The sequence below is a fragment of the Salmo trutta genome, chromosome 4 (assembly GCF_901001165.1).
Source record: "Salmo trutta chromosome 4, fSalTru1.1, whole genome shotgun sequence".
Taxonomy (NCBI): Eukaryota; Metazoa; Chordata; class Actinopteri; order Salmoniformes; family Salmonidae; genus Salmo; species Salmo trutta.
Window position 1 is genome coordinate 23,136,603 of NC_042960.1, and position 12,687 is coordinate 23,149,289.

At 40.7% G+C, this 12,687-nt stretch overlaps 1 protein-coding gene across 1 annotated transcript in view; it reads left to right on the forward strand.

Moving 5' to 3' along the window:
* Nucleotides 1-12,687, forward strand: part of LOC115191622 (TBC1 domain family member 2A) — a 49,230-nt gene that overhangs the window by 13,662 nt on the left and 22,881 nt on the right. Inside the window, exons 10-12 of the mRNA XM_029749409.1 lie at nt 1,903-2,023; nt 9,580-9,765; nt 11,238-11,359. Of these exons, the coding sequence (XP_029605269.1) occupies nt 1,903-2,023; nt 9,580-9,765; nt 11,238-11,359 (429 nt within the window). The remainder of the gene's footprint in view (nt 1-1,902; nt 2,024-9,579; nt 9,766-11,237; nt 11,360-12,687) is intronic.

A 12,687-nucleotide genomic window follows, 5' to 3' on the forward strand; every position in this document is an offset into this window, starting at 1 on the left:
ATGGGTGGTGACGTTCAATGTGTTTCCATCACATTTTCAACTCTACCGATAGTTTTGTCACAAACTGTTGCGTTGAATAGCAAATGTGCCTACTCTGGTCTTGGCATGTGCAGTCTAGCCAACAGCTTGCAGACACAGTGCGGGTAGGCTAGTCTACATGATGAGATTATTATGGATAAGAGCGAGAATATTTTTGTCAAATGGCAGTCAAGCATTGATCATCATGTCAGCAGAATAAGACCCTCAATATTTATCAGAATCATCACCATGCACTTTCACCACCCTGTGAAGTTCATCATACTGAAGTATCCTCACGTGACTCCAAGTTAACTTTGATATGATGGTTATTATATCAATATTTACGCATAAAGGCACTTCCAGTTCCAAAAAGATCCTGCCATGTCAAACAAACAAATGATGTCTGTATTCAGAAAATTGTACCGTGATTTAAAAAAAAAATATTTGGCATGACTTTACTCCCATAAAAACTGTGGATGGAAACTTAATGTATGGGGTACAATTTTGGGTTTGTACTCACTTTGAGGAGGCATTGACTGTGTCCGAATACCCATACTTCCATCCTAAATAGTAGGCCTTTTGGGTATGCAACATTTAGAAAATCAAGTATAGTTTAAATGCCCAGATGTCATACTAATTTCGGCTAATTTCACACCGAAATCAACCTATACCTAGAAACAATGAAAATTGCGCATGATGCATTCTCAGTATGCAAAAATATGTTTTATAGTATGTGAATTTTTGAAAATCGAGAATGGCTCTTTATTTAGTAGAATTCGATGCACACTTTTCCACAATGCATTGGAATAGATGGGCGGCAAGTGATAGGCCCTAGTTCTTTTCAAGGAAACAAACAACAAAACTAATTTACTTCATTGGGAAGCGAAGCTTCTGCGGTGGTGTTCAAATGTTAGCTAAGTAGTTTCTGTCCTCCTTAAAATGATCACAAGTATTTTATTGTAAGCTACATCTTTGAAATCAGAAGTATTTTTACCCAAAGTGGATTTCTGTTTTCTCATTGAAAAGTGTTTCTTGTTGTCTTGGCCTTCATCAGAGCTTTTAAACAAAATACTGAACATCTTTCGATGTCGGCACCAGGACTCGGGATGTGGCTGCATTGTTGATGTCATGTTAGCCATGCCTTTTGATTTGAACATATGGATTGTTATAGTTTTGTAAGCTACCTATTGAATTATTTAGTTTATGGATCAAGCCTTAGCAGTCATTCTGATCTTGTTCCCAATGATCAGTGCTTTAGTTTATTATGTTGCTGTACAGTGGTTCTGAATTTGCGATGCTGTCCACGTTTTGCTGCGCAATACCCTTTTGATTTGAACATTTTGATAAGTTTTGGTGTGTGTACTAGGCTATTTAATGTATTTATGTTACAGCACTTTTGTTTCACTAATAAATACTGTATGTTAATAAAATGGAACCAAATGATCTGTTTCTATCTTCAGTGCTTTTTAAATAGGATAGATAGTAGGCTACGGTAGGCTATAGCTCGAATGTGGTAGTCTGGTAGTCTGTTTATAACCAACCTGAGGAGGCCTATAACTACATTCCTATTCTATTCTGAGGATAGAGAAATCAATAGAATTGGAAATGAGCTATTATCAGGCTGGTTAGTGTAATGCATGTCTGTTGAATTTGGAAAAGCCACCCGCACTCGGCCCCACCCCACCTACTCAGCCAGTCAGGAGCCGTTAGTGCGTTGCGGCCTTGGCATACTGCATACTTTTTATTAAACAGAACGTGCTAAATAGTATGCAACGATGAGTACATAACATGCAGTTTAAGTATGTCGTATGCTAGAATGTGTATTCGGACACAGCAACTGTATTAGTCTTGTCATTGCTTTATCTGTCTTCTTTTTTTTGTCAGATTGGCTGCAATGGCCTTGCTAGTGTTGCAAAGCGAGGAAGATTCTTTCTGGTGTCTGGTGGCCATTGTCGAGACCATCATGCCTAAGGACTTCTATGGCAAGACTCTAACAGCATCTCAGGTATGTGAAACGATTCCTTTGATAGTTTTTAATGTATGTTTTGCTGAAGTTGCAATTACTTCTGATAAAAAAAATGTGGGTGGAGATCCATTAATGTACTTGTAATGTACTTTAATGTAAAAAAACAACAACAAAAAACACTCAAATGACCCAGCTAGTGAAGCATAAAAATTCAAGCATTGGTTCAGGGTTCGATACTGTGACCAAATCTGTCACATTTGGGATGTTTAACTTTACATTTTTTATCAGTGTCAAGCCATGACCATGGAGAGCCCTTGGTTCTCTATGGTGTAGTAGGTCAGGGCGTGACTAGGGGGTGATCTAGTATATCTATTTCTATGTTGGTGTTAATGGGTTCCCAATTAGAGGCAGCTGTTTATCGTTGCCTCTGATTGGGAACCCTATTTAGGTAGCTATTTTCCCACCTGTGTTTTGGTGGGACATTGATTGTTTGTTAGTGTGTTTGGGCACTACGTCCTCAGGGTCTTTGTAATTTAATTTGTAATTTAATTTGTAGTTGTTATTTTGTTTTGTTAGTTTCACTTAAACAAATATGTGGAACTATACTCACGCTGCGCCTTGGTCCGCTCATTTCCAAGACTGTGACAATCAATCACAAGGGTGCCAGTGAAAACAATTTACCTGGTCACGTTAGTTCTGTGATTTTATTTATGATCCATTTTTATGAGAGATGTAGGCGCTAATGTTTGTTTCCCACCATTTCAATTCATTATTATGAGCAAGATAATGTTGGCTTCAACTTGGTTTTCCATACAAAGCATTCCACTACAAATAAACCTTTTTTTTGTCACTTTCTCATTTTAAAACATGATACAGTAAAGCCGGGTGTACACCACAGATTTTGGCCTCGATTTTGCTGTTCCAAACAAGTTTTTGAGATCGGAAACAAAATCCCAATGTTGTTGCCGGGACACGCGGCCGTCACCATCGCTTGTTTAGTGTGAGTGCATCAGAGATGCAATCTAAGGCCTACGGATCTCTTAGAGCAGTTCCTGACCTCCCGATACTTGGATCAAAATCTGCAAAGCTCTTTTAGTGTGAGATGTACAACAAGTTTTAAGAATGGTGATTAGCAATAGCCAATGAGAGCTCGCCAGAGAAGAAGCAAATGAGATGATGACATTGTTTTCATTACCCAGAAGACTCTCAAGCAGGAGCGATGACTACTACTAGTATGCATTTGTACTTGCCTTTATCCAAAGCCAACGTGTCAAATCGTTACAGCTCTGATTTGAACAAGCAATGTTATTAAATTCAAAATGTTGGGTAGACATTTCAACTCTGTATGGCAAGCGTGAATGTCTGACTGAAAATGTTTATAAGGCTGCTTTGAGCTGCGGCTTGTTGTAGCTACAGTATGTTAAATCTAATCACATCATTGTTTTTGCGAAACAGTGTGGTATCAACAATCCACATGACCAAGTGAAGAATCTTATAGTGTGTGACCTCCGTCTGTGCCACATCGTTAAGTGTGCGCACCACTACGTTGGAAAGACAAACAAAACTACAGGAAAGGCGGTCGTTTAATGTGAGAGGCTCAGCGATTTTGAAAGTCGTTATTTAATTTTTTATTTCACCTTTAGGACAGATGTTCCGCTAGCGGAACCCCTAGCCAACAGCCAATGGCATCGCACGGCGCGAAATACAAAACCAAATAAAATACCACAATTCAATTTTCTCAAACAATCAACTATTTTACACCATTTTAAAGATAAGACTCTCGTTAATCTAACCACATTGTCCGATTTCAAAAAGGCTTTACAGCGAAAGCAAAACATTAGATTATGTTAGGAGAGTACATTAGACACAAATAATCACATAGCCATTTTCCAAGCAAGCATATATGTCACATAAACCCAAAACACAGTTAAATGCAGCACTAACCTTCGATGATCTTCATCAGATGACACTCCTAGGACATTATGTTATACAATACATGCATGTTTTGTTCAATCAAGTTCATATTTATATCAAAAACCAGCTTTTTACATTAGCATGTGATGTTCAGAACTAGCATACCCACCGAAAAATTCTGGTGAATTTACTAAATGACTCATGATAAACGTTCACAAAATACATAACAATTATTTTAAGAACTATAGATACAGAACTCCTTTATGCAATCGCTATGTCCGATTTTAAAATAGCTTTTCGGCGAAAGCACATTTTCCAATATTCTGAGTACATAGCTCGGCCATCACAGGCTAGCTATTTTGACATCCGCCAACTTCGGGGTCACCTAAACTCAGAATTACTATTAGAAAAATTGGATTACCTTTGCTGTTCTTCATCAGAATGCACTCCCAAGACTTCTACTTCAACAACAAATGTTGTTTTGGTTCCAAATAATCCATAGTTATATCCAAATACCTCCGTTTTGTTCGTGCGTTCCGTAGGGTAATTCGAGCGCATTTCGTGACAAAAAAAATCAAAATATTCCATTACCGTACTTAGAGGCATGTCAAACGCTGTTTAAAATCAATTTTTATGCTATTTTTCTCGTAAAATAGCGATAATATTCCAACCAGGCAACGTTGTATTCATTCAAAGGCTGAAAGAAAAAAATTGCGAAGTCTCGTGAACGCGCATCTCAGTCTCACTGTCCCCAGGCTGACCACTTACAAACTCTGCTGCTGTACTTTGCCCAGAGACAGCAGACACCCCATTCCACTTTCTGGTGGCGTTAGAGAGCCAATGGAAGCCTTATAAAGTGTCACATTACAGCACAGATGCTGTAATGTCGATAGAGATGCAACAGAAGGACAACAAATTGTCAGACAGGGCACTTCCTGTATGGAATCTTCTCAGGTTTTGGCCTGCCATATGAGTTCTGTTATACTCACAGACAGCATTCAAACAGTTTTAGAAACTTTAGAGTGTTTTCTATCAAAATCGACTAATTATATGCATATTCTAGTTTCTGTGTAGGAGTAGCAACCAGATTAAATCGGGTACATTTTTTTATCCGGCCGTGAAAATACTGCCCCCTATCCCAAAGAAGTTAAAGTTAGAGAGGGAGATATAAGACTCCAGCTTCAGTGGTTTTTGCAATTCGTTCCAGTCATTGGCAGCTGAGAACTGGAAGGAAAGGCGGCCAAAGAAAGTGTTGGCTTAGGGGGTGACCAGTGAAATATACCTGCTGGAGCGCGTGCTATGGGTGTGTGTTGCTATGTGACCAGTGAGCTGAGATAAGACGGGGCTTTGCCTAGCATAGACTTATAGATGACCTGGAGCCAGTGGGTTTGGCAACGAATATGTAGTGAGGGTCAGCCGACGAGAGCATACGGGTCCCATTGGTGGGTAATATATGGGGCTTTGGTGACAAAACAGATGGCTCTGTGATAGACTACATCCAGTTTGCTGAGTAGAACGTTGGAAGCTATTTTGTAAATTACATTGCCGAAGTCAAGGATCGGTAGGATAGTCAGTTTTACGAGGGTATGTTTGGCAGCATGAGGGAAGGAGGCTTGTTGCGAAATAGGAAGCCAGGTCAATGAAGACGGCTGCACAGTACTGTCTTTTATCGATGGCGGTTATGATATAGTTTAGAACCTTGAGCGTGGCTGAGGTGCACCCATGACCAGCTCGGAAACCAGATTGCATATTGGAGAAGGTACGGTGGGATTCGAAATGGTCGGTGATCTGTTTGTTAACTTGACTTTTGAATATTTTAGAAAGGCAGGGCAGGATGGATATAGGTCTATAATAGTTTAGGTCTAGAGTGTCTCCCCTTTGAAGAGGGGGATGACCGCGGCAGCTTTCCAAACTTTGGGGATCTCAGATGATACGAAAGAGAGGTTGAATAGGCTAGTAATATGGGTTGCAACAATTTTAGCTGATCATTTTAGAAAGAGAGGGTTCAGATTGTCAAGCCCAGCTGATTTTGTAGGGATCCAGCTCTTTCAGAACATCAGCTGTCTGGATTTGGGTGAAGGAGAAGTGGGGGGGGGGGCTTTGGCAAGTTGCTGCAGGGGGTGCTGAGATGTTGGGTAGGGGTAGCCAGGTGGAAAGCATGGCCAGCCATAGAAAAATGCTTATTGAAATGATCAATTATCGTAGATTTATCGGTGGTGACAATGTTTCCTATCCTCAGGGCAGTGGGCAGCTGGGAGGAGGTGCTCTTATTTCCCATGGAATTTACAGTGTCCCAAACCTTTTTGCAATTAGTGCTACAGAATAAAAATGTCTGTTTTGAAAAAGCTAGCCTTAGCTTTCCTAACTGACTGAGTATATTGGTTCCTGACTTCCCTGAAAATGTGCATATCGTGGGGGCTTTTCGATGTTAATGCAGAATGCCACAGGATGTTTTTGTGCTGGTCAAGGGCAGTCAAGTCTGGGGTGAACCAAGGGCTATATCTGTTTTTAGTTCTACATTTTTGTAATGGGGCACACTTATTTAACCTGTTTAGGATAGGGGCAGTATTTTCACGGCCGGATAAAAAACGTACCCGATTTAATCTGGTTATTACTCCTGCCCAGAAACTAGAAAATGCATATAATTGTTTGATTTGGATAGAAAACACCCTAAAGTTTCTAAATCTGTTTGAATGGTGTCTGTGAGTATAACAGAACTCATATGGCAGGCCAAAACCTGAGAAGATTGCATACAGGAAGTGCCCTCTCTGACCATTTCTTGGCCTTCTATAGCCTCTTTATGGAAAATAGAGGATCTCTGCTGTAACGTGACATTTTCTAAGGCGCTACTCTGCAGTCCCTGGCCGAAAAACAGTAGCGCATTTGGATAGTGGTTGATTTGAGAACAATGAAACGGGTGCGCGCACGTGCACGAGAAGAGTCCATTTTACATTTTCAGTCTTTGAACGAAAACGACGTCTCCCGGTCGGAATATTATCGCTATGTTACGAGAAAAATCGCATAAAAATTGATTTTAAACAGCGTTTGACATGCTTCGAAGTACGGTAATGGAATATTTTGACATTTCTTGTCACGATACGTGCCGGCGCGTCACCTTTCGGATAGTGTCTTGAACGCAAGAACAAAACGCCGCTATTTGGATATAACTATGGATTATTATGGATTTAGGGTTGTACCTGGCAGGTTCCCTGATAATTTGTGTGAGATTGAGGGCATCTAGCTTAGATTGTAGGACGGCTGGGGTGTTAAGCATGTCCCAGTTTAGGTCACCTAACAGTATGAACTCTGAAGATAGATGGCGGTAATCAATTCACATTTGGTGTCCAGGGCACAGCTGGGGGCTGAAGGGACTCTATAGCAAGCGGCAATGGTGAGAGACTTGTTTCTGGAAAGGTGGATTTTTAAAAGTAGAAGCTTGAATTGTTTGGGGACAGACCTGGATAGTATGAAAGAACTCTGCAGGCTATCTCTGCAGTAGATTGCAACTCCGCCCCCTTTGGCAGTTCTATCTTGTTGGAAAATATTATAGTTAGGGATGGAAATTTCAGGATTTTTGTTGGCCTTCCTAAGCCAGGATTCAGACACGGCTAGGACATCCAGGTTGATGGAGTGTGCTAAAGCAGTGAATAAAACAAACTTATAAAGGAGGCTTCTAATGTTAACATACATGAAACCAAGGCTTTTACGGTTACAGAAGTCAACAAATTAGAGTGCCTGGGGAATGGGAGTGGAGCTAGGCACTGCAGGGCCAGGGTTAACCACTACATCACCAGAGGAACAGAGGAGGAGTAGGATTAGGGTACGGCTAAAGGCTATAAGAACTGATTGTCTAGTAAGTTCGGAGCAGAGAGTAAAAGGAGCAGATTTCTGGGTGCAGAAGAATAGATTCAAGGCATAATGTACAGACAAGGGTATGGTAGGATGTGAATAGAGTGGAGGTAAACCTAGGCATTGAGTGACGATGAGAGAGGTTTTGTCTCTAGAGGCACCATTTAAGCCAGGTGAGGTAACCACATGTGTGGGGGGTGGAACAAAAGGGCTAGCTAAGGCATATTGAGTAGGGCTGGAGGCTCCACAGTGAAATAAGACAATAATCACTAACCAAAACAGCAATAGACAAGGCATATTGACATTAGGGAGAGGCATGTGTAGTCGAGTGATCATAGTGTCCAGTGAGTAGCTAGGCGAGCTGGAGACACGGCGATTCAGACAGCTAGCAGATGGGCCTAGCTCAAGGCTAGCTCCAGGCTAACTGGTGCTTTCTTCAGGAAAGAGACGTTAGCCAGGAGTAGCCACTCGGATAGCAGCTAGCTAGCTGTGATGATCTGGTGTAAAGGTTCAGAGCTTGCGGTAGGAATCCGGAGATGTGGTAGAGAAAAAGCAGTCCGATATGCTCTGGGTTGATATCACGCTGTGCAGACTGGCAGGAATTGACCAAGCTAAGGCTGGCTGATGTCCGAGTTAATGGTGATGACCGCTAGCAGTGGCTAACTGGCTAGTAGCTAGTTAGCTGGCTAGCTTCTGATGGGGGCTCCGGTTCTAAAGTGTAAAAGATAGCAGATCCGTACCACATTGGATGAGGCGGGTTGCAGGAGAGAAGGTTCAGTCCGTAGACGGAAATATAAAAAATATATATACATGAGACGGGACAAGACAAAGAGACGTCCTACTGCTACGCCATCTTGGAATAAGTAGTCGTGTAATGTACACCCGGCTTAACTCTTCAGCATCTCAAATGTCGAGACTGAGTAGCTACCACATGGACAGACTTCATTAGTGTGTTTGTGTCGGGAGCATGCTGTCTATTTAGTCAGTTAATGCCCACATTATTCTGACATATTTTAGAATGTAAAAAATAATGTGAATGTCAATGCATAATGCCATTAAAAATGAATTATTCTTCTACCACTACCACTGGGTAGATGGAAAGGCAATTAAAAGGTAATTGCAAAGTACCAGAATCATGATTATTTGCACCAATCCAGTGCCCATTTTGTTTTGAAAACTCCATCTCAAGTGGGCTACAGAAACACAGAAAACCAAACTGTCTGGCTGGTTCTCACCTGAATTAAAGGGTAAATACACAAAAAAAAATGTATTTCTCAGATTTTTCCCAGACCTAAAAAATGGTCCCCAGATGTGGTTTAAGCATTGTGGTGGACTTAGAACATCCAATTTTGTTGTTTCCTATTTAAAAAAGTGAGATTTTGAGAGAGAGAAAATGAAAATCAGTCCTCCGCATTATATGTATATATATATATATATATATATATATATATTGTCATGGTATCGTTTTTTGATTTTTTTATTCTGCCCTGTGAAGGATTTTGCAGAAAAGAACATGGCATTTTGAATTGTGCAAAAAATACATTTTGCACTTTATTTTAACTATTTTCTTTGCTGTTACAGTAAATCTATCCAAATCAATGTAAGAACACAAGGGCATGCTCATTTAAAAGATGGCTTGTCATTATTAGCCTGGTTCTGTATGGAATGCAGGACGACAAAAATATATAGCAAAAATTGGTGTGAGCAAATAATGTTCTGGTGCCACCAGTGTAACAAGTTAGTGTAGAACCCACTAATAGGAAGCGTGAACTGGGTTTAGACTGTGGTGGGACAGAAAGGTTTGTTTTACCCATCTTGTGTCTTAATCCCAGGTGGAGCAGCGCGTGCTCAAGGACTTCATGGCAGAGAAGATGCCGAGACTAACAGCCCATTTCCACTGTCACGGAGTGGACGTGTCCCTGGTCACCTCCGACTGGTTCCTAGCTGCGTTTGTGGAGAGGCTGACCAGTGACGTCCTGCTCAGAATTTGGGACGCCTTCCTGTACGAGGGCACCAAGGTCAATGGGGCTTGAGGAAGGGATTAGGGTTTTTAGGTTACAGGTTACAGGTTTTGGACGTATATTTCAGTGATATTGATGTTTTGATATTGTACCATATTAAAGTGACTTGTCATAAAGGTAATTGAACAATTCTTCAGAGAGGAATACCATTGCAATATTAGTCAGATGGAGTGGTTGTTTGGTGTTTTAGACATATTTCCAGAATGGGTCTCTATGGTAGTACTGAGAAATGACAATAAGTTATTTAAATATACAGGCAACTGCCAAACTAAAGGAAACACCAACATCAAGTGTCTTAATATGGCATTGGGTCACCACAAGCCGCCAGAACCGTTTCAATGTGTCTTGGCATAGATTCTACAACTGGAACTCTATTTGAGGGATGCGACACCGTTCTTCCACGATAAATTCCATAATTTGGTGTTTTGTTGATAATGGTGGAAACCGCTGTCTCAGGTGCTGCTCCAAAATTTCCCATGTGTTTAATTGGGTTGAGATCTGGTGACTGAGACACACACACACACACACACGCACGCACGCACGCACGCACGCACGCACACACACACACACACACACACACACACACACGCACACACACACACACACATCCTTTAAACCCACTATGCTCCTTTGAGACCCCTCTTTCAAAGTCACTAGCTAGTAATCTTCTAGCTATGGTAGGCAAAAATAATGGGCAACTGGGCATTTCTATACATGATGGGATGTTTTAATTGCTTAATTAACTTTGGAACCACACCTGCTTTCAATATACTTTGTATCCCTCATTTACATAAGTATTTAGTTTATTTATCAGTAATAAAGGAAGCACTTATATCCAAAAAACAAACAGGATTATGTAATTCACTGGGGTCAAGCTTCCTGACATCCAGGACCTATATACTAGGCGGTGTCAGAGGAAGGCCCAAACAATTGTCAAAGACTCCTGTCATTGACTGTTCTCTCTGCTAACGCACAGCAAGCGGTACCGGAGCGACCAAGGCTAGGTCCAATAGACTCCAGCTTCTACCCCCAAGCCATAAGACTGCTGAACAATTAATAAAATGGCCATCCGGACTATTTACATTGAACCCCTCCCCCCTCCTTTGTTTTTACACTGCTACTACTCACTGTTTATTATCTATGCATAGTCATTTTGCAAGTTACCTTGACTATCCTGTACCCCCGCACATTGACTCAGTACCGTTACCCCCTGAATATAGCCTCGTTATTGTTATGTAAATGTTTTGTTACTTTTTGATTGATTTAGATTTTGTTTTACTTTAGTTTATTTAGTAAATATTTTATCAACTCTATTTCTTGAACTGCATTGTTGGTTAAGGGCTTGTAAGTAAGCATTTTCACGGCGCATGTGACAAATACAATTTGATTTGATTTCTATTCACTATTGTTATAGTAGCAAGAAACAATACTACTTAATGGACATCGTATTTTATCACATATTTTTACAGGTGATATTTCGCTATGCATTGGCGCTCTTCAAATACACAGAAGAGGACATTCTGAAGATTCATCATCGTGTGGATATCTACCAGTACCTCCATTTCATCACCAGAACCATCACAGACAGCAGGTAGATACGTTATCCCCTAAGCTCTTCTATAGATCTAATGAAGGACAATTTGATTGATGGCAATTTAACCAACTGCAGTAGTGCAACAAAATACAATGTTAATTTCTTTGTGATGATCTCATTAGCTAGGTTTCCATCCATTTGGTGGCAGATTTCCGTGCGACTATTCTATAAATAATATGCACATTTTCCCACCAGAGGTGTGTTTCCATCAAACTGAATTGGTACAGATAAAAAGCTCTACGTGATGACATTAGTGCACATTAAAAGCACTTTAGCGCTTAAAGCTGAAATCCACATAAGGGGAAATGGCTCCACTGTTTGCCCAAGCACATTTGTTATTGTTTCATCGTGGTAAAAAAAAAAACCGCAATACAAACTGAGCTATCGCGCGTGTAATAATTTCCAAGAGGGAAAAACTGTGTTTGTTGTTTTGTAGTAATTTCTTCATTGTAATATCGCAAACGGAGATGGCAGTTTCACCATTACGGATTCCAGCTTTAATTGCCATGTACCAAATAAAAAAACAGTAGGTCAATGTGTTTCCACCGCATTTTCACCTCTACCTAATTAGTAAACTTGCCCACTCTGGTTTTGGCACATTGTCTCTATAGACAAGAGTTCGCTGATAAAGTGGACAGGGTAGGTTATTACAATATGACGATATATGTATTGGAACCTTTAAATATATTTATTTCAGTTTGTCCCCAACTAGTGGTAATTGTTGTAATTACCATTGTCATTGCACTTCCTGTTTTTACCATAGAAGAAGAATGTGACAGGAAGTTACTTAGTTGTACACAATATCTTGCAGTGTCTAGGCTAACTGCTATCTATACACGTCCATTCCTTCGTTTTTGTCCCTTACGGTGGCATTAACGGATAACATACAGTTGGCTGGGTTTTCCGTGCATTGGCAGGACAGAACAGCTACGTCCGATAAGACGAGGGGTGGGGGTGTGTATCTATTTGTCAATAACAGCTGGTGCGCGACGTCTAATATTAAGGTAGTATCGAGGTATTGCTCGCCTGAGGTAGAGTACTTCATGATAAGCTGTAGACCACACTATCTACCAAGAGTTTTCATCTATATTTTTCGTAGCTGTCGATTTACCACCACAAACTGACACTGGCACTTAGACCACACTCAACGAGCTGTATAAGGCCATTAGCAAACAAGAAAATGCTCATACAGAAGCGGTACTGATAGTTGACGGGGACGGTAATGCAGACAAACTTAAATCCGTTTTACCTCATTTCTACCAGCACGTCACGTGCAACCAGAGGAAAAAAATCTAGACCACCTTTATTCCACACACAGAGATGAG